This window comes from Triticum urartu, chromosome 7A (genome assembly GCF_056163025.1).
Source record: "Triticum urartu cultivar PI428250 chromosome 7A, HENAU_Tu73, whole genome shotgun sequence".
Lineage (NCBI taxonomy): Eukaryota > Viridiplantae > Streptophyta > Magnoliopsida > Poales > Poaceae > Triticum > Triticum urartu.
In genome coordinates this window covers 832342-857468 of record NC_141879.1, presented here as the reverse complement: position 1 = coordinate 857468, position 25127 = coordinate 832342, and the positions used below count along the sequence as shown (strand labels likewise).

At 44.1% G+C, this 25127-nt stretch overlaps 1 protein-coding gene and 2 pseudogenes across 1 annotated transcript; 2 read left to right on the top strand and 1 right to left on the bottom strand.

The window, feature by feature from the left end:
- Nucleotides 1–1966: 1966 nt before the first annotated feature.
- On the bottom strand, nucleotides 1967–2108 carry LOC125526126 (small nucleolar RNA Z247; annotated as a pseudogene).
- Nucleotides 2109–5504: 3396 nt separating this feature from the next.
- LOC125525700 (disease resistance protein RGA2) lies at nucleotides 5505–13992 on the top strand. Its single transcript, XM_087537087.1, has 3 exons — nucleotides 5505–5992; nucleotides 10131–13431; nucleotides 13515–13992. The coding sequence occupies exons 1-3, from the start codon at nucleotides 5678–5680 to the stop codon at nucleotides 13754–13756; spliced, it is 3858 nt and encodes a 1285-aa protein (XP_087393213.1). The 5' UTR covers nucleotides 5505–5677; the 3' UTR covers nucleotides 13757–13992.
- Nucleotides 13993–15042: 1050 nt separating this feature from the next.
- Nucleotides 15043–24713, top strand: LOC125530068 (putative disease resistance protein RGA3; annotated as a pseudogene).
- Nucleotides 24714–25127: the final 414 nt, after the last annotated feature.

The window sequence follows — 25127 nt, the reverse complement described above, 5'->3', positions numbered from 1 at the left end:
GCTGTGTAGGGTCTGTTAGAAAGTATTGTATATGTATATACGGTATAATTAATTATAAGCCGTACATACTTCTGGTAGGATCTGCTGTTGCGTGAGTTAACTTGTAATCAGGTGGTTAGGTAGTTAGGATTTATCCTCATCTTGTATACCCTTTCTTGAGGATCAATCCAGCTCTACCGAACCCCAAACCCTATGACCTATCGATCTCTATATAACACGCAGCGCGTCCCTGCCAAAGGCATACACTTCAACCAATTCTTTCATGGTATCAGAGCGAGATGTTTCAGGAAGCAACAGTATTTCGGAACGAAGAGGGGTGCCTGCATTTGGGTTTAAGGACGCAAAGGGAAAAATTGTCTCATCAAATATGACATCACGAGATATACAAACGCGTCCGGCAGCAACGTCTAGGCACTTAAAACCTTTGTGAAGGTTGCTGTATCCAAGGAATACACACAGTTTGGAATGGAAGGCTAATTTTTTGGAATTGTATGGACGAAGATTTGGCTAACAGGCACATCCAAAAACGCGAAGTGAATGGTAATTTGGTTTCTCTTGAAACAAACGAGCTAATGGAGTTTCAAAATTAATCACTTTGCTAGGGGTGCAGTTTATCAGATATGTGGCCGAAAGAAAAGCTTCATCCCAGAATTTCAAGGGCATAGAAGCATGAGCTAAGAGGGAGAGGCCTACATCAACAACGTATCAATGTTTCCTTTCAGCTGATCCGTTCTGCTGGTGAGCATGCAGACAGGAGACATGGCGAGTAATTCCTAACTGGCGAAAGAAGGAATTAAGGCGCTCATACTCGCCACCCCAATCTGTTTGCATAGTGATGATTTTCTTATTGAATAACCTTTCAACAAGATTTTGAAACTCATGAAAAACTTTGAACACTTCAGATCGGTGTTTAAGGAGATATATCCTTGTGAATTTACTGTAATCATCAATAAATGAGACATAATAGTTTTTCTTATTGATAGAATCATGGGCAGGCCCCCATACATCGGAAAAAACTTGCTCTAAAGGAGCTTTGGAAACACTCATCGAACTAGGGTAAGGAAGTTGGTGACTTTTGCCCATTTGGCATGCACCACAAACACCTTCTTTATTCAATTCACTACTTGAGAAAGGAATGTTGTTTTGGCTAAGGACATGACGCACTATGGTGGATGAAGGGTGTCCTGGCCGGCTATGCCACCTCTCGGTGGGCAGTTTATTGACGCCAAAAACTTGCTTGCTTGAACTCAAAGGAGTCGATGAAAGGGGGTAAAGACCACGTCTACATCTGCCCCGGAGAAGGGTTTTCCTCGTTCCTGTTCCTTAACAAAAAAGAAACTTGGGTGAACTTCGAGATAGGTGTGATTATCAGTGGACAAACGATGAGCGGAAATTAGATTTTTGGTGGCATCAGGTACATGCAAGATGTATTTTAGATGAAGATCATGAGTTGGAGTACGAATAGTAGATTGACCAATATGACTAATTTTCATGCCTTCTCCGTTTGCAGTGTGGACTTGTTCATTGCCGTTGTACTTGTTGCGAACCGTCAGCTGTTCAAGCTCGCTGGTGATGTGATCGGTAGCCCCTGTATCAAGGTACCAATTTGTGTCCACCCCGTAGGAAGAAGTGGTGGCCGACCCTGCGCTCTTGTCATTCTTGGTGAAGGAGATGTCAAAGCGGTGATAGCATTCGAGGGCGGTGTGGTTTTGCCTCTTGCAGATCTGGCAAGTGACTTCAGGAAGATCATCAACTCCTCCGTTTCCGTTGCCGTTGCCGCGGCCTCCATTGCCACGGCCACCACCTCCATTGACACGGCCTCTGTTGCCGTGTCCACCTCCTCCGTTGCCACGACCACCATTTCCGCGGCCACCTCCACCTCGGCCGAAACCACCACGGCCACGGGAGATGGCGTTGGCCGAGGACTGGGAGGAGTGGTTGCCACCTTCGAACGTAGCAAGGCGCTTTTCAAAGCCAATCAACTGAGAGTAGAGTTCTGCTACCTTGATTGGTTCGGTCCCCGCAGCACAGATGGAAGAGACAAACGAGATGTAGTCGTAGTCTAGTCCAGCGAGGATGTAGGATACCATGTCATCATCGTTGAGCGGCTTTCCTGCTGAAGCCATCTTGTCGCCCAGCGCCTTCATGCGCCCGATGTAGTTGGCGATGGTCGCGGTGCCCTTTTTGGTGTTGGAGAGGGCGATCCGCGTGTTGACGATGTTGGCTTGCGTCTGGGAGAGGAACATCTCCCTGATGGCGGTCCATGCCGCCGCGGCCTTGGTGCAGTGGGCGACCTGGATCATGACATGGGCTAAGATCAAGTTGAAGATGAAGCTCAGCACCTGAGAGTCTTGCGCTAGTGCGATCATCACATGGGCACATCGGTTGGCTTGCCATCCTTGTCAGCAAGCTTGGGCTTCGGGAACGGATGTTCGGGGTTGAGGTGGTCGATCAGCTGCGCTCCTCGGACGGTGGCTAGGGCTTGCGCGCGCCACACCAGGTAATTGCCACGGTGAAGCTTGTCAGCGATGGGAATGAGAGGAAAGGCGGCGGCGGCACTGGAGCTAGCCATATCTAGGGTTGGTACAGATGGTACGGTTAGGTATGAAAAGTTAAAACATCGTTTTGGAGGATTGACAATCACTGGTGAGCCAAGAAATTTGCAGGAAGCTTTAAATGACAGAAAATGGAAAATGGCTATGAATGATGAATATGATGCTCTTATTAGAAATAAAACTTGGCCAACAGGTGGTCAATAGGTGGGCATCAACTTTGGTCAACAGGTGGGCATGCACATGGTGAAGATGCGAACACTTTTTCAAATTTGCCCGCATTTTTCATATTTGCGAATATTTTTTTGAATTTATTTATTTTCTAGGGCTAAGCATTTTTACTTCTCTATTTTTTTGTTTTTCTTCTCTTTTTTATTAATTGATTTTCTCCTTGAACTTTATTATTCTTTTTTAAACCTGTGCAATTTTTTTTAGAATAGCATATTATTTTTTCAATAGAAATTTTAAAAGTTGATATAGAATTTCACGAAATGTCCCTGTACTCTCATACATAGCTATGGGGGTTAGGGGGTTGGATTCTAGCCAACAACTAAGCCCCACCAAATCAAAGTGATGAAACAAAAGATGTGACGAAGGCCTCAAACAATTAATGTTTTCAAATCATTTAGTAAATATTTGAAGGAAAAATATTTTAAATTCATAATTTATAACAGCTACTTCAAATTTCTACTTTCGTATTCCAAAAAATATTTTATTAAAGGTTTCAAAAAATAATAATAACATACAAAAAGAAGAAAGATGAATTAATGAAAAAAGAGAAGAAAAACGAAAAAAATATAAAATCAAAAAACAAAAAGGAGAAGAAAAAAAAGGAAAAAAACAATGAAAACCGCAAAATGCGTCAGATTGGGAGGCTTCCCGCTTTTTATTTTTCTTTTAACGGTTTCCAGGTTTACTTTCTTTTCCGTTTTTCGTTTTTCTCTTTCTTTTTCTTGTTTTCATTTTTTGTTTATTTTAAATTGCTTTCATGTTTCCTTCTTCGTTTCTATGTTTTCTTTTCAAATTATTTTCCTTTTACAAAACTGTTTGTGATTTCAATTTTTTTTGGAAAATTAAAATTTGGCTCATGATTTTAAAAGGTTCTTCAGTATTTTACAAAGTGTTCCTTTTCAAAAAAATTATAAATGCAAAAAATGTACAGGATTTCAAAAAAATATTCTTTTTCTAGAAATTGTTCTGAATGTTAAGAATCTTGCCGTTCACAATTTTTTCCTCAACACTCTAATAATGTTCATTTTCCCAAAATAATTGGAAATTTAAAAACATGTTAGTTTTTTGAAATTGTTTGTATTTCCCAAACTGTTCTATTTTTTTAATTCAAAAAATGCGCGTGTTTTCCTATTTTTTCATAAATTCCAAAAATATACGAGAATTTCAGAAAAGGTTATTGTTTTCTAAAAACTGTTCCTGTTTTCAATTTTTCTCAAAACTCAAAAAATGTTTAAGAATTACTTAAAATGTTCGCGGTTTTTAAAAATTTCTCAGAATTTCCGAAATGTTCCCATTAACAAGTTTTGTTCTATAAATTCCAAAAAATGCCCGCATATTTTCAGAAGATATTTAGGATTTTTAAAAATAGTTCCTGTCAGCAAGGTCTTAAAAAATTGAATTTTAAAACGTTTTTTGAGTTATTGAAAAACAATTGTGGGATTTGAAAAAATTACTCGCTTTTTTAGGGAAGTTATTCACAATTTCCAGGAAAAGATAAAAAAACCAAAAATCTACCAGGATTATGTGTTGTAGTTAGTTCTTAAAGTGGCACTCTCTTTATTAGCCACCAACGTCTATCAGGTTGATTGGTAAGTAGCCCCCTTTCTAAGGTGGAGCTGCAGCCATCCCCAGACAGCCTATCGTAGGTGCTCCTAATTGTTTTTTTAGCGACTATATCGTAGGTGCCAGCGCTACTGGGGCCACCTTCCTGGGCCGGCCCAAGCGGGGGTATGAAGAGGGTATACGTTCTAGCGGACAGCCTATCATATATATAAAAAGTGGGTATATCATGTCAAAAGTCCATATTGCCCTTTATACGTTTTGGGTGGGGGATTGTAGGGATTGTACCAAAGCGGGACTCCTTACATATATTCTAACTGCTCTAATACCATATACAACATTGTAGAAAGGCTGTATAGAGGCTGCGACAATTAATTTGGATCGGAGGGAGTATCAGCTTCATTTACATATATTCTAAATCTCTTGAGAGGTGGACTACTAACCTTTTTTGTGAGCTTGGATTACTAACCTTAGCTAGGAAGAGAACAAGAAGCTAGCGGCCAACATCCCTACTAACCGGCCTCTCGATCGGATGATACATCATTGGAACGGCGAAGCACATCAAATGCACATTAGTTAGCTAGTGATATTTTCACTTCAGCATCATAGGATGGCACATATAATTCCGTATAGAATACTCCCTCCGTATCAAAATATAAGACATTTTTCATACTACCTTTGTATAAAAAATGTCTTATATTTTGATATGGAGAAAGTATATGTGTAAGAATAAACTACTACTCTCTCCGTCCCATAATGTAAGATGTTTTTTCACACTATACTAGTGTCAAAAAACGTCTTATATTATGGGACGGAAAGAGTAGTTAGTGTCATCTCCCCTATGATCAATCAACAGCCATTCCCGGTAGTTGTTTACTTGTAGGGTAGGCTGTTCAAAGCTGGCGGCTGGGTTATAAGTATAATAAATAACAAGAAAACTAAACAATAGGTAAGGGAGTAGGTAAAGCTAAAGCGCCAAAATGTTGACACGAAATGAATGAATATATGCAGTAGTTACCCGCACTAATCAACAAGCTTATAGTTTCTTAATTTCATGACACCGATGTGCATTATTAAACCTATTTGCACGGGTCCTTGAATCAGTGCTTGTTCGTAATCATTTTAACCATATACAACAACAAGTGGCCACATGACATGACAGCCTCTGCAATCATGTGCTATTATATTTCTCAACGCTACGGCCCCTAGTTCATTTGCCTCCACATCAGGAGAGTTTATCCTCAGATCTTACTCCCACCGCCGGGGTCTGACACCACCATACCGGAGCAACGACTGACCTGTGCCACCTCACCTGCCGCGCGCCGGCGACTGATATGGGCTCCCTGCTGATGCCGCTGCTGGGCAGCATGGCCGCCAAGGCCGGCAACGAGCTGGTGCGCGAGTTGATGCGGGCGTGGGGGCTGGAAAAGTCCCGCGGGAAGCTTGAGCGCCACCTCGCCGCCGTTCAGGATATCCTGCTGGACGCCGACGCCAAAAGCCGCACCAGCCCGGCCGTCCGCCGCTGGATGGTGGACCTCAAGACGGCTGTCTACAAGGCAGACGACGTCCTCGACGACTTTCGCTATGAGGCCCTGCGCCGCCGTGCCGCCCAGATCCGCCGCCGACACCGCTGCTCCAGGGCACGCAAGGTTCGTCCTCATCCTAGTTTATCTCACCACTCTGGCCAACTCCGTTTTAAGGTTTTTTTTAGACAAAGCTCCGTTTTAAGTAATCTCAACGCCCATCCTCAAACTATCCATAACCATTTAATGTTGTACCATCCAACACGAGCCTGTATCAATTCGCTTGCCAGTTTGAATGTATGTTTTTTTCATAAATCAGAGACAAACTAGACGGTGTTGCGGGCGTCCGGACAGCAGCCAGGCCCACCCCTAACTAACCGGGCCCATAAAAAAAACCATTGTCGCCCGCGTGCGCTTCCCGTTCGAAACAGTCAGCATCAGTACCGCATTCACGCCACACAACACGAACTCTCATTGATGCCAACATTGAAGCGGCATGCCGGCCGAGAGAGTGCCGCTTTCCGTGACTGCTCCGCATTCAAAACGACACCGTGTCGGTCCATCGCCCCTACATGAATGATATACGGTTGCCGGCGAATCTACTCCGGCGCCACCCATCTGTCTATCCGCCGCCCACCATTAACCTCACTACCGCAACCCATTGCCTTCCCGCCCGCTCTATAAACTCAAGCCCCGGCCATAGTTGCAGTCATCCTCCTCCGGTCCATTTCTCCTCTCCGCAACCACGCCCGCCATGGACTCATCGTGCTGCAAAGCCCTTTGGAACACCCTCTCCTCAGAGCAGAAGGAGATGGCCACCATTGCTGCCGACTGGCAGGCCGTCCAGCAGACAGAGGCCGACGACGCCCCAATGGAGAACGATGCGGCACCACCCTCCTCGCCGGTGTGCACTACACAGACATGCCGCGGGAGGAGCCAGAGGCCAAGTTCTGCCAGGTTATAGCCTACAAGTGCACAAGGTTTTGTTGTAGTCTTTTCAAAGTAAGAGTATCGATGCCACAGGGAGCACAAGAATCATTTTTTTGCATACTGGATGGTTTAAATACGAAAAGTCTAACGCCCACACGTGTGGGCGTCTGGCAACTCACCCACACGCATGGATCCTCGTCCAACCAATTCTGCATGAATCTTGGCGCGTTCTAGCAGTTTTTGTGTGACACGTAGGACTAAGCTGGTGTGTGGGCATTCATCCGGTCGCCCACACGTCCTTTTTTTCACCACACGGAGGGCTGGTGTGTGGGCGTTTAGCAATTCGCCCACACACTTGTTTCATGCACGCAGAGGAGGCTGGTGTGTGGGCGTTTATCACTTCGCCCACACGCTCGTCTCCTAGCCCACACCCAAAGCTGGCAGTTGCCATGTGTTTCTGCAGGTACATGGCAACTGCCCTAGCTTTGCTTGTAAGCAGATGGCAACTCTTTTTACCCGAGTTGCCATGTGTTTTTGCATGGTACATGGCAACTGCCGTAGCGTACACGTAAGCAGATGGCAACTCCTTCTTTTACATGGCAACTGCCCTAGGGTGCTTGTGAGCACATGGCAACTCTCTTTTACCCGAACATGTTTTTTTTGCCATGCCTTTTTGTAGTGCTAGATGGTAACTGCCTAGTGTTTAGTGGGTGGCAACTCCTAAACTTTTGTAATCATGGAAACTGCAGTAGATCAGACCATACATGGCAACTGCAGTTGAGCAACCATGGCAACTGTAGTTGTCCGACATGGCAACCGAAGTTCAGCGACATGGCAACTGCAGTTAAACGAACATGGACGAGGGTCTGGACCATGGCAACTGCGGAACGCGCGGTGACTGTCATGCGGGCGTGCGGGACCACGAGGTACGAGGCCTGACGTACGGGGCGTGTGGGCATTATCTATTTCGTCCACACGCACGCGTGTGAGAGGGATCGGGAGGGGAAAAAAGAAGTGTGTGGGCATTACTTTTTTTGCCCACACATGGGTGTGTGGGCTGTTCCTCTTATACACCACACAAAATGTGTGGGCAGCCCCCCTAACGCCCACACGTGTGACACTTATCGGCGTCTTTTAAATATTGTGCCTGCAAGTTGAGAGTGATCTAAAGCAGTAGTATTATAATAGAAACGGTGTAGAAAGCATAAAGGTAAATATTGCAATGAAAGTAAATACAGAGGGTAGCAAATGAGTCTTGAAACCAATATGATTAAAGCATTCCTAGGGAGTCCGGAATCCCCTCTAGCATGCATCTATAGCGGTATCTAGACACAATGCTATGTCAGATTCCTAAGCCACTTCGCATATTTCTATTTGTGGACACAGCCGGGATACGTGTATAAACTCGGCAACCCCGTATCACATACGCCCCACTCCGGTTACCACACGGTGATTAATAGGAAAAAGGTCCCCGTGGACACAGCCTAAGGTGGTCTTTGTTTTACCCACTGCTGCAACGGTCCGGGACGAAGGGAGATGAGGCATGGCACGCCACCCACCGCGACAACCAGCCGATCCGCCAGCAGCAATAACCTTCTGTCCAAAATTGGCATACACTGGATGATCGATTTCACCCAACATGAAGAAGATCATTAACATAGACATGCAAAGAGGATATTAGATCCTAGTATCAAACGATCTACTACACGCTATGGTTCATCCATATCCCGAAGAACTAGGAGAACTACTCACTCATAAAGGCAACAAACATCATAGCACTAGTGATGGCAAACATGAATGATTCACACATGTAACACACAAGTTGTCCCCACTAGGGTTCATGAGATTACAATGAGTAGGAAGTGGATGATGATGATAGTGACAGTGGTGATGATGTTGAAGCCCCCCTTGTGATTGTGGGGGAGGCGGCAGCCTCCTCCTTGCCAATTCCTCCCTCTGGATTGCTCCGGAGGCTAAGGTTCCTCCTTCTAGACGAGTTTCTTGTTTCTGTGTGTGTCTGGTCCCTGATCAGATTCCACAGGGTGAAAATAGTGGATGAGGTGACGGCGATGGCACTCCATATGACCACTCATACAAGCGGTCGCGGTCGTATGATACGCCATCTTTTGCTCTAGGGGTGGCGCAACGCCTCCTCCTTTCGTCCTCTTGCCCCCTCCACTTATGATAGATGATTATCACATTAAATGCGTATTTCACTACCATTTTCATGGGATTTCTTCCAGAAAGTATTATTTGATTCAAAAAGTGTTACCTGAGAAAACATGACAAAAAGAAGTGCGCGGATGTGGTAAAATTGCACAAAGCCTACCGAGTAGGCACAAAAATAATATCAAAATAGTCACATAATTTGCACTCGTCAACTCCCCCAAGCTTAAAGGTTTGAAACAAATATAGCAGCATGTAAGAAAGAGGTTATCTTCATTATGTGATGCGGATGGTTGAAAACAAATGAGTCCATGAGATTTCAGAATTTGCATTATATGATCGATCTTTTTGCACACTACCATATCTATGCCTTTATCAGATTAGCATGAAGGCTTCCACACCTCACTGTCTATCGTTAGGAAGATGTTCTTCAACTCTAAGCGACAATTACTCCATTCTTTTAGCCGAACAAGTTTCCTCGATCTTTTGTTTAGTGAAGATATTTTCTTACTTACTATCCCATGTCACTGAAATTTTCTTTTCCTTATTAGGGGTGTGACATGTAAAGATATGTTTGATTCTTTATATTGACAATGGGGGTCTTGACAAGTCTTTCAGTTTTTTGTTTCTATAGTTATTTTTACCGTGAAAGCAACTTGTTCCTTTACATACCTGGATCATGAGCTTTTTCGTTAGACTGTAAACTTTCTGAGCTACTGGATTTAATCTAAGCATTTACATCAATGATGAGTTCATTTACATTAGAACACAAGAGCAGGACTAGATCTAAGCATCACATAGATTTACATTTACAGGCTGACTTTGTTCAAAGTCCAGCCCCGTCCGGGAGCAGTTTAATCCTGCAAATTCCTATGCACTATATTTTCACTTGTAAGGTGAAGTTTGGTTAGACTGTAAACAAATTCCTATGCTCGCTGGGACCTCCTTACAGGCAACAAAACATAAGAACACAAGAGCAGGACTTGATCTAAGATTCACATAAGTCAGTCTGTCATGTGTCCTCAAATACTTCAATATTTGCTGCACACGTTCTTGCATAATTTCAACATAATGTTTTAATTTATAATTGAAGCTATTCAAATTCAATTTAAGGTTTGGATTTGGAAATGGAATCCTTTTAATATCTTTTTTATTTGTTTCATTCCAGGTACTGAGCTACTTCACCGCCAATAGCCCGGTTATTTTTCGTCTTTCCATGAGCAGGAAGATGAAGGATGCCCTGGAAATGATAGATGAACTAGTCGTGGAGATGAACAATTTTCACTTCCTCCAACATGTCGAGGCACCAAGTGTTGATCTTCCGCAGACACACTCTCAAGTCGATGAATCAGAGATTGTGGGCAGACAAGATGAGAAGGAACAAGTAGTGAAGATATTGCTCGACCACCAGAACAATAACGATAATAATGTCATGGTGCTCCCCATAGTTGGTATGGGGGGAATTGGTAAGACTACCCTTGCCCAACTTGTGCACAATGATCAAAGGGTGAAGCATCATTTTAAGTTGGTCTTATGGGCATGTGTCTCTGACAAGTTTGTTATTGAAGAAATAGTACGATCTGTAATAGAAGTGGCCACAATGAAAAAGTGTGATTTGACTCAGATGGAGGCACTGCAGAAGGAGTTTCGTGAAGTTTTGGGCAACAAAAGGTACCTCCTAGTGTTGGATGATGTTTGGAATGAAGATGGACATAAATGGGATGCTATGAGATCATTACTAAACTCACATGCTGGCTCAGGTAGTGCTATAATTGTGACAAGCCGCAGCGATCAAGTTGCCTCTATCATGGGTACGCTTCCTCCACATCACATATCACTTCTAAATGAGGATCAGTCATGGGAACTTTTTCACAGAAACACATTTGGAAGGAAAGCGGAAAAGCAAGAGGAATTGATTTCAGTTGCAAAGAACATTGCCCACAAGTGTAAGGGGTTGCCTCTTGCTATCAAGACCATAGCAGCTTTACTTCGTTCAAAGCATCACAATCAGTGGTTTTCTGTTCTGGATAGTGATGTCTGGAAAGACGACATCCTCACATCTACTGCTATTGTACCTGCACTACAGCTGAGTTATGATCACTTGTCATCCGAAGCAAAAATATGCTTCTCCTTCTGTGCTCTTTTCCCCAAGGATAACCCAATGGATAAAAATATGTTAATCCAGCTCTGGATGGCAAATGAATTTATTGCATCAGAAACAAGAGGCCAACAAATCTTTGATGTGCTAGTTTGGAGATGTTTTATTCAATTAGATGTGGACATTCCAGAGCATCTGCTCTCTGGATTTGGAGACAAGTTCATCCACCGACCAGTCACATGCAAGATGCATGATCTCATGCATGATCTCGCTGACTCCGTAATCGGAAATGATTGCTCCAGTATACAAGAGTCTTCATCATGTGAAGAAATTTTTCAAGGATCCACATATTCCAGTTCATTGCAGCATGGGGTTCGACATTTATCACTTGATCATGTCAGTAATAACACCATTGCAACCATGAAGGAAATTTTAGCTCCTCGGCCCCGCACAATATTAGTCCAAAGTGAGTGGTGGTTTGAGACTCGGTATGGGACTCCTCTAAGTGTGGCCAAGTCAAACTTCATGTCACTGCGAGCATTGAAGACATATTCAATCATAACACAAATGACAAACTTGAAGCATCTTCGCTATCTAGATTGTTCTTGCTCAGCTATATCTTCACTTCCTGAAGCCACTACAATGTTGTATAACTTGCAAACGCTGAAGCTCACTCAATGTACAAAACTTGAGAAATTACCAGAAGGCATGAGATATATGATCAATCTTCGGCACATCTTCCTCTTTGGGTGTCATCGTTTGGAGCGCATGCCACAAGGTATTGGTCAGTTGAATTCTCTACAGACATTGACAAATTATGTCTGTGATAGTGATGTAGGTTGTGGAATTGATCAACTGAAAGATTTGAATCTTAGTGGTGCTCTTTCTTTGACTAAGTTGAGAAAAGTGCATAGTGCAGAAAATGCTAAACAAAGCAATATGTCTGCCAAGCATAATGTGAATCGATTGTCACTTGATTGGGAAAATGGACCTTCTTATAGCACACAAGATGGGTATGAGGTAGATGCCAGTGCAGAAGGAATATTAGAGGCCCTTTGTCCTCATAAAAGAATTGAAGCTTTAATGTTATCTAATTATAGAGGTGCTAAATTGTCATCATGGATGCACAACTCTACACTGTTGGAACATCTTAGTGAACTTTATCTGATTAGCTGCAAGAACTGCAAGGATCTCCCCCCATTATATAACTGTCCCTCCCTCAGGTACCTGAGTTTGAAAGGTTTTCATAATTTGACACGTATATGTGTTGGTGATGATGATACAGACAGTGGGCAATCATGTATTACTCCACCACCCTTCTTTCCTAAATTGGAATATATGAAGCTTTCCAACATGCCTAAGCTAGAGAGATGGCACATAGAGGTGCCTGGACAAGCAGCGGTTGTATCACTCCCTCAGCTCAAGAAGCTAGAAATTATTGAATGCCCAATGCTACGAAGCATGCCCAAGATGCTCCCGCTGCTTGAAGATCTGCTGATAAAGTGGGCAAGCGCCATTCCCGTGTACCATTTGATTAATCTGTCCGTGCAATCTAATCTTGAGTGCAAGGGCATCATTTCAGTGGAACCTATAGTTGGTTGGCAGCCTCAGGACCTTCATTTCTCGGGGCTTGGTGACTCATATGTGACACTGAATCTCAAAGGTTTGAAGGACAATGTAGAGCGCTTTGAAGAGGAGCTGAAAAGAGTACCTTCCAGATTTATTAAGAACTTGGATATAGTAGATTGCAAATTTCTTTTCTTAGCAGAACAATCTCAAAGACAGAGGAATATATGGAAACATTTTGGTTTTGTTGAAACAATCTGGATTAGAGGCAACAATAATACAGTACAATGGCCAGTGGTAGAACTTGGAAACTTGAATCGTCTTCGATATCTAAACTTGATTAGTTGTTCCAACTTAACTGGTTCACTTCCATCAACCATATCCGATGACGAAAATGTCTTGCTTCCTCAACTCCGGTATCTTGACATTATGGACTGCAAGAATTTGGTGGAGGTACCAAAGTTGCCTGCATCTCTTGAAATATTGCGCATCTGTTCTTGTCCCAAGCTGGTGTCCATGCCAACAATTCTTGGGAATGTGAAAAATTTGACACATCTCACTCTGAGTGGGTGTAACGCGCTGGTGGCATTTCCAGATGGAATGTATGGAGTCACGACACTCAGGATGTTGAAGATGGTGTGGTGCCCAAGGGTAGAGACACTACCGGAGGGACTCCTGCAGCAGCTCCCTGCCCTCGAGGACCTATGGGTCATGGGCTGCCCCCATTTAGAGGGAGCCTTCTCAAGAGGAGGCGCTTACCATGATTTGGTTAAGGCTAAAGTAATTCGAGAGGCAAGACTTGGCGGTGAGATTGAAATTCACATTAGCTCACATTGATCTTTGATTGAGATGCCAGCCTCATGGGATTATTTATGTGTGGCGTTCCAGGATTGATGTATTTGTTGAGTGCAACATACCTACCTAGATTGGATGTCAAAACTCGGAAGCGCTTGTATCAGTTGGCATGGAAACCTTGCCTTAGTTCCTCCACAAGTGTTATTAACATTGTTGATCTGCTATGCAAGCTGCAACGGTTAGGACTGAATTTCCAGCCACTCATAGATTATACTCCCTCCGTTCCGAATTACTCGTCGCAGAAATGGATGTATCTAGAACTAAAATACATCTAGATACATCCATACCGGCGACAAGTAATTCGGAACGGAGGGAGTACTCGTTTTTTTTCTCTTCTCATAGCAGACTATGGCCATAGCTTTGTCTTTATGGGCTGAAATTCTGTCAATGTATACTACTTGATCAGTCTTCAAGTAATCACTGTTACTGTATGAAAGAATCTAGTGACTGAGATGCTCAGTTCTGTGCCACACAAAGTCAGTGCAATATGCATTAGTTAACTTGTCAGATAAACTGCTCCATATTCTCTATGTGTTTTATACATATATGTATATGCTCCTTCAAATATCCTCTTCTGCTTGATTACTGAAATACAACTACTACTACTTCTGTACTTTTCTGGAGAAAAGTGTAAGGATTTTCATGTGGCAACCTCTGTGCTTCTCATTGTCAATGTGCGTTGCAGTTCTAAGGCTGCATGATACTACAATGAAGATTGTCTACACAGGAAGAAATGTAATTAGTTGCAACAGCACATCCAACACAAGAAGAAACAGCAAAGCAGCATCTGCCGAAGACACGATTCTTCGATCGATCGGGAACGCGTGGGGGCAGCTGTACGCAGACACGATGGCGTATTGCATGTTGCGTTAAAGTAGCTAGATGGGCCAAGTGGCGTGCGGCCCAAGGTCGAGCGGAAGCAGGCTGCTGGGCAGAGTTTAGGCCGAAACATGTGCGTGAGGGGCTGATGCGAGATTTGTTTTGGACCTCATGTTGACATGGCGAGAGGCAGATCAAATCGAGCAAAGGAAATATCCATTGATACATCCATCGGGAATTAGCAATAGAGGCATTGACAAGGCAATTGCTAGTATTGGAGTTGTGCCTGGAGCGGTTACACGTGAAGACCAAGATTGGTTGGATTTTGCTATTAGTACACACGGGTGTACCTCATCAGGTTTTGTTTGTGTACTTGGGGCATCGTGTGGAAAGCTCAGATAATTTTTTCACAGGGTCAGCTGTAGGAAGAACCAGGACGTCAACGGGTTCCAGGTTTGAGGTGGAGAAGTTCATGAAACTGAAAACCTTGGGTTATGGCAGACAAAGGTGAAAGATTTGTTGGTACAATAGGGATGCTTAAAGGCGTTGCCGGAAGTCAATTCACCTAAGATGGAATTATCATGTGATGGATGGAAATTCATGGAAGACGATTTGAGAGCCTCGAGCGTGTCATGCAGTCGAACGAGTTCGGCTTGGTCGGACTAGATAATCTAACGGATCGACGCGAGTCGGTTGGTACAGAAGACGGTGGTGGGATCGGCGATGACGACGTAGGAGCGTGATGCTGATGGTGACCGACTTCTGGGGCGTTGAAACACGTGGCATAGGCCCCGAGGGCTTGCGTGACTTCGACAAGACTATGGCGTGGGGTTGATTCAAGGTGGTGTACACACGGAGCTTGAAGTCGACGGGACGCGAGGGTGGACTGATCATCTACCATGGAGTCATGTTGAAGGTGGAGCTGGATTGAGAGGTTACGGTGTAGGGATCCAGAGAATCGAAGCCTATTTAGTGGGAAAAAGCGAGGGACCCGTAGTTCGAACTGGAGCCCAGTGGTCTGATGGAAGCGTGAAACTCATCATCGGTCGGTGATGGTCGGTGGTACTCTGTAGTGGGGTTGAGTGGTGTGGGTTCGCGACCCTTGAGACTCGACCGGGACAGTGGAGGCTCGACGCGGTAATAGCAGCGAGGCGTGCGGTACGCACGAGGCATGGAGACGGGCCAGGGCTCTGGTGGTCATACATGTGGTGAGACAACTGTAAATTTGACTTGGGATGACTACAAGCAATGGTGAAATTCCTTCAATTTTCAGACAGGCAGTCAAGAAAGGAGCGGTGATGTTAAGTTCAGGTAACTCTTATGTGTGACACCCAATATGTGAGTTCATTTTCACGCAGGTCAGTGATCGGTGTGTGATGGCGTTGACGGATACTCTGGAAGTTGGGAGCATGGACTAGAGTAACAAGGAACTTAATTTTGCTCAAGTGTTGACTGTGGTCAAGAAAAAGAGGGTCTACAAGTTGTAGGTGGAGTCACATGAAGTCTTGGGGTAGCAGCGGTGCTCATGGGATAGGCTCAAGTCCAATGTACATGGAAGTTTGACACATGGACGAATTCAAGGTGGTGGAGAATATTCGTCAAGGTGGAGTTTGTTAGGGTTTTGTCGAATATAGTGTACAAGGTAGGTTATAGTTGGACTTGTAGTTGTATTGTGTTTAGATAGGATATGGAGTCGTGTCCTCGCATTCATGTTGGCTGTAAATGACATGGCAATCTGTTATAGCCAGCAGTCGGTTGTATTATTAACCATGCTCTAATCAAAACCACTAACGTTCTACACATGGTATTCTTTATTTCTACATGCACTAACTATAGCCAACCACTGGGCTTAACTAAAGTGTGATATTATGGGCTTTAAGCACTGCCCTACAAATTTGGTCTCCGGGACTAGTAATCCGGGACCGAGGTAGTAGCTCATTGGCGATTGGGTAATTAAAGAGGAGAGAGATAATGTCTTGCATCTTTCTAATGCCTTTTTTACTTCACTTCATAATTTATACAATATTTTTTATATGCACACTTTTCACCTGTTGGAGGGAGTATGGAGACATAGAGAGGATGGTTGTGTAGTGACGGCGGTCGGACGTCCCATGTACCTTTTGGATCACGGAAAAGTGGCGACGACAACACGCGAGTGATTCCGATGGTGCTGCTACTACTTGAGCACTCGGTCTTGAGCTCTGGGGTTAAAAGTTAGGTCTCGCCCGAGTTTGTTTATAACCCACATTGAGAGTGGCACATCATTTTGAGTTGGTCATATGGGTCTGTGTCTCGGACAAGTTCGTACTCGAAGAAATAACCCGATCTATAATACAAGTAGCAACGATGAAGAAGTCTGATTTCACCGAGATGGAGGCACTGCGCAAGGAACTTCATGGAGTTTTGGGCAAGAAAAGGTACCTTCTAGTGCTGGATGATGTTTGGAATGAAGATAGACAAAAGTGGGATGACATGAGATCTTTGCTATGCTCACATGCCGTCTCAGGCAGTGCTATAATTGTGACAAGCCGCAGCAATCAAGTTGCTTCTATAATGGGCACACTTCCTCCACATCAGATATCACTTCTAGATGAGGATAAGTCATGGGAGCTTTTTCATCGAAACACATTCGGAAGGGGAGTCGAAAAGCAAGAGGAAATGATTTCAATTGCTAAGAGTATTGTCCACAAGTGTAAGGGATTGCCTCTTGCTATCAAGACCATAGCAGCTTTACTTTGTTCGAAGCATCACAGTCAGTGGTTTTCTGTTCTGGATAGTGATGCCTGGAAGAATGATGTCCTCACAACTAAGATCGTACCTGCACTACAACTAAGCTATGATCACTTGTCATCAGAAGCAAAAATATGTTTTCCCTCTGTGCCATTTTCCCCAAGGATAGTCCATTGGATAAAGAAAAGTTAATCCAGTTGTGGATGGCAAATGACTTTATTGCGTCAGAAACAAGAGGCCAACAAATATTTGATTTGCTAGTTTGGAGATGTTTCCTCCAAGATGTGGAGATTGACAGGGAACTGCTCTCCAGATTTCAAGATGGGTTCATCCATCAACCAACTACTTGCAAGATGCATGATCTCATGCATGATCTTGCTGAATCCGTAAGTGGAAATGATTGCTCCATTCTCGAAGGATCTTCATCACATCAAGAAATCCATGCTAGTTCATTACAGCATAAGGTTTGACATCTATCATTTGATTATGTCAGTAACATACTACTGCAGCCATGAAGAAAATTCTAGCTCCTCGAGCCCGCACAATATTAGACCGAGGGGAGTCTCCTTGGGATACGAGCAAGTCTCTGAGTATGGCCCTGTCAAAATTCATGTCCTTGCGAGCATTGAAGATATTCTCAATCAGTACACACATGACAAACTTGAAACATCTTCGTTATCTGGATTGTTCTGATTCCGATATATCTGCATTGCCTGAAGCCACTACCATGTTGTATAGCTTGCAAACATTGAAGCTCATTGGTTGTACATACCTTGAGAATTTACCAGAAGGCATTAGATATATGAGCAGTCTTCGGCACATCTTCCTCGATCGGTGTTTTAGTTTGAAGTACATGCCACGAAGTATTGGTCAACTGAATTCTCTACAGACATTGACGAGTTCTGTCATTGATAGTGACGATGTAGGTCGTGGAATTGATCAACTGAAAGATTTGAATCTAGGCAGTGCTCTTGCTTTGACCGACTTGAGAAAAGTGCATAGTGCAGAAAATGCTAAACAAGGCAATATGTCCGCCAAGCATAATTTGAAGCGATTATCACTCGGTTGGTATCGACCTCTGTCTGGACCTGAGAGAGATGTTGGATATGAAGAAGATACTAGGGCAGAAGGAATATTAGAGGCCCATCGTCCTCACAAAAGGCTTGAAGGTTTATGTTTATCTAATGCTGGTGCTAACATCATGGGTGCACAGCTCTACACTGTTGGGACATCTCATTGGTCTTTGTTTGAGTAGATGCAACAACTGCAAGGATCTCCCACCATTCTGGCAGCTGCCCTCTCTCCAATACTTGGATTTGCATAGAATGGATAGTTTGACAAGTATATGCGTTCGTAATGATGATACAGACAAGGGGGAATTCTCTATTTCTCCACCACCCTCCTTTCCTAAGCTAGAAACCATGCTACTTTACTACATGCCTAAGCTACAGAGATGGCACCAGGAGGTGGCAGGACAAGTAGCTGTTGTATGTTGGTGTATAAATAATGTAATTAGAGGACTCCATAGGGTCTAAAATGTAAAGTGTACAAACAAAATATAACTCAGAACAGAGAGACTGGATCGGTGAGGAACGCTCCAGAATTCCCCCAAATCCTCTTCGTGCCATCTCCAATCCCTAGCCCAAATCTTACAAATCCCACATGATTTTCATCATGGCATCAGGGCAGGTTAATCTGATGTGATTTTGATCTTGGTGGCGGCTGGTTGAGGCGCTGTGTCGCCGTGATTTCTGGCTGTGGGTGTTGGTTGCTGCGCACCCATCTCCGTCGTACGCCGGCGGCCGCTGTTCTCTCGAAGCTGCGGAAGGAGCGCCACGACCGGCGTACTGTTGCCTGCCGCATCGCCGACCACCGTCTGGTGCGGCTGCGCTGGATGTTGTATGCTTGGGCTGGTCCATCAGGAAATTACTTGGTGATGCTGCGTCGCCCATGTCCAAGCAGTAAGCTAGCTTGCTAGGTGTCCGATTGATTGCAAGGCTAGCTGATTGATAGTGGTGCGTGCATTTGGTGCTTCTCCTGGTCTAGTCCCGTGAGATTTGGTCAGGCGTGCATACAAGTACAATTCACTTTTCTTTGTCACTGCATTTGGTCATATGTGTGAGAAGAAAATAGTGTGTGCGCCTTCCTCTGGACAATTGTGATTAGTGCCGCTGGAAAGCTCGTATTGCTGGGTGTCCGGATTAAAATACTCTGCTCGTGCCTGTGTGCATTTGAGAGCAACTCGTAGAAGTACATCTACTTGCCATCAACATTTTGTACTAGTGTACTGTTGCTAGCGGAGTGCTGCAAAATCAAGTCCTGTGTGACTAGCTCCTGGTTGGGTTGTAGTGAGTCATGGCAGATCCAACCAAGGAGAAATCAAGGGATTCTAGTGTGGATAAGTTGTATGAGATTTTAAGCAAAGTATTTGAGCAGCAATAGAAACAACTCAAAGTGGTTCCTGAAGCAATCAAGTATGCACTTGAGCCTAATCCAGTAAAGTTGGCTGGACTGAGCAATTACATCAGCTGGGCGCGTCATGCCCAGTTAATTCTGAGTTCTCATGGCTATGAAGAATTTCTTAGCGCTGATGAAGAGAAACTGAAAAGTGGCACTAGCACAAAACAGATTAATGATAGAGTGTTGGTCTAGTTATTAGGAAGCATGGAACCACCTATTCGAGAACAAGTTGAGACTATGACTACTATATTTGAAGTGTGGAAAGCTTTGGAGAAGCAATTTTCAGGAAAGTCAAATAAGATGCAGGCTACTCGCATCATGCATGAGTTGACTAACTTGAAGCAAGGCTCGAAATCAGTGACTGAGTATGCAGGTGAGATGAAGAGATTGTACAGGGAGTTGCATTATTACCACCCTTTTGAGCCTGTTGATAAGAATGACATGACTGTTCACCATACCTGGTTTGAACCGTTTGTGGGCAAGCTCTTCCTCGATGGCCTAAATCAGGAGTTTGATCTCCGTCGTCAGCTTATATTCTCCAAGACTGAATGGCTAAGCCTTGACGATATCATTTCCAGTGTGATTGAGGAGGAGACTCGTCTTGCTCAACCCAAGGAGCATGGTCAAGAAAAATCAGATGCACGTGCAGCCCTATCCATACAAGCTCATCGTGCTCCTAAGTCCTTTGGTAAAATAGATAAAAGCAAACTTTTTTGCAACCATTGCAAAAGGCCTGGACACACAAAGGATGCATGTTTTGAGCTGCATGGCTATCCAACTTGGTGGGAAAAAGGAAAGTCTCAGCCAGGGGGAGGTCAGGGAGCTCATAAAAGACAAGCTAACCTCACTACATCCAAGGGGGGGCTACCGGTGGTAGATGTGCGAGCTCTTGAGGATTTCACCTCCAAGCTTAGACTCTCAGAAGACTTGTATTCCTCCCAGGATTCCTCTACAGTTGAATCTAGTTTCCATGCTACTTCACACAAAGGTATGACACCTCACCAGGCCCACAATGTTACAACACAATCAAAATCTTGGATTATTGATATAGGAGCTACAAACCACATGACAGGAGCTTCAAATATATTCACTTCCTATACACCTTGTTCAGGTAAGGACAAGGTACGTGTAGCTGATGGATCCATGGCACCTATCACAGGACGTGGATCTGTTAGGTGCACCAAGACATTGTCCTTATCTCCTGTCTTGCATGTTCCTAATTTTCCAGTCAACCTCTTGTCAGTTAGCTCTATTACTAAATCTCTCAATTGTAGAGGTTGGTTTGATCCTACTTGTTGTGCTTTTCAGGAGCTAGGGACAGGGAGACTATTGGGGACTGGGACCATGCATGATGGACTCTACTATCTTGATGAAGGAAGTGATGAAGTTGCTTTTGCGTTATGCTTGTCTCCTAGTCAAGAACTACTACAATACCATCGCAGGCTTGGGCATCTCTCTTTTGCTGCACTGTTTCGTATTTACCCCTCTCTTTTCAAATTGTGTCCTAGGGAGATCCTTGTATGTGATGCTTGTGAATTGGCTAAACATACAAGGGGTTCATATCCTAGTATAGGATTAAGAAGTGGCAAACCATTTGAAATGATTCACTCAGATGTTTGGGGACCCTGTGAGGTTCGTTCAATTTCTGGGCATCGATGGTTTGTAACTTTTATTGATTGCTTTAGTCGCTACACTTGGCTTTATCTCCTGAAGCATAAGAGTGATGTGTGCTCGGTTTTTAAGGATTTATGTGCTCTTATTAAAAATCAACATGGGGCAACTATTAAAATCTTACGGTCAGACAATGGTACGGAATATATTAACCAGGAGTTTGGACAGTTCCTTGCCTCAAACGACATTGAACATCAAACTACATGTGTTAACACTCCAGAACAAAATGGTGTTGCAGAGCGTAAAAATAGACATTTGCTTGAGGTTGCACGCTCACTTATGTTTACCATGAACATGCCTAAATGTCTTTGGGTGGGGGCAATAAAAACTGCAACATACTTGATAAACCGTATGCCTCTTCGGGTTCTTGGCCATAAGACCCCTGCTGAGTGTCTTCTTAAATCTAATGATTTTGAGAGTTCCTCCAAAGGTCTTTGGGTGTGTTTGCTTTGTGCATGATTATAGGAACTCTGTTGGAAAATTAGATCCACGTGATCTCAAATGTGTTTTCATGGGTTATTCTCCTTCTCAAAAGGGTTACCGGTGTTGGTGTCCTTCGGAGCGCCGGTTTTTTGTGAGCATGGATGTGACATTCCGTGAACATGAATCATATTATGGCTCAACCAATGACACTGGCATTGCCTTATCCCCATCTGAAGTGCAGCAGGAAGGGGAGAGTGGTACTAAAGGATCTCCATTAATCCCTATTCATGTTTCCACTTCAGATGGTTTACCCACTTTAGATGATGTCCGAAATCAGGGGGAGGAGACAAATAGCGATGGGTGTAATAATGGTTCTGATCATGGAGACATGCAAGATGCATCAGGAGACTCTTCACTTCCTTCACAAGATGGTGAGCTTGACATGCATGAGGACCCAGGTACTAACAATAACCTCTCTAGTCATGTTGCTCCTATTAGCACCATCAGGCAGAGTGATAATCAATTATCTATCCTTGCTCCTGAAAATGATCTACCTATTGCTATGAGGAAACCTACAAGAAATCGAAACATTCCTGGACACCTCAAAGATTATAAACATGATATAGCTAATTTCATTTCCTATGAATATTGCACTCCACCCTTCAAAAGCTTTATTGCCTCTTTAGACTCTGTTTCCATACCATCAAACTGGAACATAGCTATAGAGGACCCAGACTGGAAGGGAGCAATGCTTGATGAGATGAAAGCCTTGGAGAAGAATGAGACTTGGGAGCTTGTGGATCTACCACCAGGTAAGCAACCAGTAGGATGTAAGTGGGTATTCACTATTAAACACACCCCTGAGGGAAAGGTGGATAGGTATAAAGCCCGGCTCGTGGCAAAAGGCTACACACAAACATATGGAATCGATTATGAAGAGACCTTTGCACCTGTGGCGAAGATGAATTCAGTAAGGACACTTATATCATGTGCTGCAAACCTTGATTGGGATATTTACCAGATGGATGTGAAGAATGCTTTCCTTTATGGTGATCTCCAAGAAGAAGTATACATGCATATACCGCCTGGATTTGAGTCAAGTAAAACTGTTGGAAAGGTATTGCACCTACATCGTTCTTTATATGGCTTAAAGCAATCACCACGTGCTTGGTTTGATCGGTTTAGACATGCCATGCTAAAAAGGGGTTATTTTCAAAGTAATGTTGACCATACACTATTTTATAAGCATATTAATGGCAAGGTTGCAATCTTGATAGTGTATGTCGATGACATTGTGATTACTGGAGATGATTCCAAGGAAGTTGCAGAGCTGAAGTATCATCTTGCGCATGAGTTTGAAGTGAAGGACTTGGGACAATTAAGATATTTTCTTGGTATAGAGGTCTCACGAGGGTCGAAGGGTATTTTTCTCTCACAGCGAAAATATATCTTGGATCTGCTCAAGGAAACTGGTATGCTTGGTTGTCAACCTGCTGCTACACCTATTGAGCAAAATCATCGGTTATGTAGTGATGTTGGGACACCAGTGGATCGAGAGCGCTACCAGAGACTAGTTGGAAAGTTAATATATTTATCTCACACCCGTCCAGATATTGCCTTTGCTGTGAGTGTAGTTAGCCAATACATGCATGACCCAAAATCAACTCATATGGAGGCTGTAAATAAGATCCTACGGTATCTTAAAGGGTGCCCAGGAAAAGGCCTCTTATATACCAAACAAGGGGACTTGCAAGTTGAGTGTTATACCGATGCTGATTGGGCTGGTTCCCTAGATGATAGGCGCTCAACATCTGGTTACTGTGCATTTGTTGGTGGAAACCTAGTTTCATGGCGAAGTAAAAAGCAAAGTGTGGTGGCTCAGTCTACCGCAGAAGCTGAGTTTAGATCTATGGCTCATGGCATATGTGAGTTATTATGGTTGCAGATCCTCCTAGCAGAGCTGCGGTTGTACAAGTACAAACCTCTGATGTTGTACTCTGATAACAAAGCTGCCATTGATATTGCAAATAACCCTGTTCAGCATGACCGAACCAAGCACATAGAGATTGATCATCATTTCATCAAGGAGAAGCTCGATAGAGGGATAATTTGCCTACCATATGTAACTTCAGCCAGTCAAGTAGCAGATATACTTACAAAAGGACTCCCGGAAAAAACTTTTTCCATGTTTTGTACCAAGATGGGTATGTACGACATATTCTCCCCATCTTGAGGGGGAGTGTTGGTGTATAAATAATGTAATTAGAGGACTCCGTAGGGTCTAAAATGTAAGTGTACAAACAAAATATAACTCAGAACAGAGAGACTGGATCGGTGAGGAACGCTCCAGAATTCCCCCAAATCCTCTTCGTGCCATCTCCAATCCCTAGCCCAAATCTTACAAATCCCACATGATTTTCATCATTGTATCATTCCCTCAGCTCAAGAAGCTAGCTATTTTTGAATGCCCAATGCTAGCAAGCATGCCCAAGATACTCCCTCAACTTGAAGATCTATTGGTACAGTGGTCAAAGAGCATTCCCATTTATCATCCGATGAATCTGTCTGTGCAATATAATCTCGAGTGCAAAGGCATGATTTTGATACAACCTACAGTATTCAAAAAGCATTCCCCTTTATCATCCGATGAATCTATCCGTGCAATCTAATCTCGAGTGCAAAGGCGTCATTTTCATACAACCTACAGTCGGTTGGCAGGACGTGTTCCTTCGTTTCTCAAACCTTGGTGATTCTAAGTTGAAACTGATACTCCGTGGTTTGACAGAAGATGTAGAACAGCTTGAAGAGAAGCTGAACATAATACCTTGTAGATTTATTAAGAGGCTGACTATAACAGATTGCGACTATATTTTCTCATCTGAACCATCCCAAATACAACAGAGTATATGGAACAATTTTTGTTTCGTTACGAAGCTGAAGATTTTTGGTTTGCCAGGTTCCCCTAGGTGCGGGCCCCGCGTGCCTAGGGGGACTGTGCGCCATCTTGTCGATTGTCAGGGAGTGGCCGAGTCGAGTCGGGTACAGTGGCTCTCTGTCAGGTCACCGCTTGCTGTCGTCAGCAGTGACGACGGGGGCACTGTTGCCACGCCGGCCCTGGCCAGCGCGTAGGTGAGGGGCACTGTTGCCATGCTCCGGCTGACCAGAGGCATGGGCAGGGCACTGTTGCCTCGGTCATCAGTGGATGAAGACTCGTCCCATCATACGACCTGGATGGGACGGGAGCTGACCCGTGGCTGGGTTGAGGAACACGCCAAGGGTGGAGCTAGCTTGTTGGGGATGTCTTGGTCGTGCCGAGTCCGACTGTCTTGTGCTGTTTGTCGAGGCCGAGTCGAGGGGCCTGGCCGGGCCGGAGAGTTCGGCCGGGTCGAGGAGCCTGGCCGGGTCAAGCGACCCGGCCAAGCGCGTGCCGGCTTGAGGGGCGACGCCGGCTCCGTTGTTTTTGAAAAGGATTCGGGTTCCCGACATGTTTGGGATTGTCTTCACAATAGTGGTCCACTGAGGAAAGATACCGTCACCTAGGTA

Coding starts and splice junctions, on each gene's coding strand:
- LOC125525700 (XM_087537087.1), top strand. CDS start 5,678: ATGGGCTCCCTGCTGATGCCGCTGCTGGGCAGCATGGCCGCCAAGGCC. Junction 5,993..10,130: donor GCTGCTCCAGGGCACGCAAG/GTTCGTCCTCAT, acceptor GTTTCATTCCAG/GTACTGAGCTACTTCACCGC. Junction 13,432..13,514: donor TCGAGAGGCAAGACTTGGCG/GTGAGATTGAAA, acceptor GTGGCGTTCCAG/GATTGATGTATTTGTTGAGT.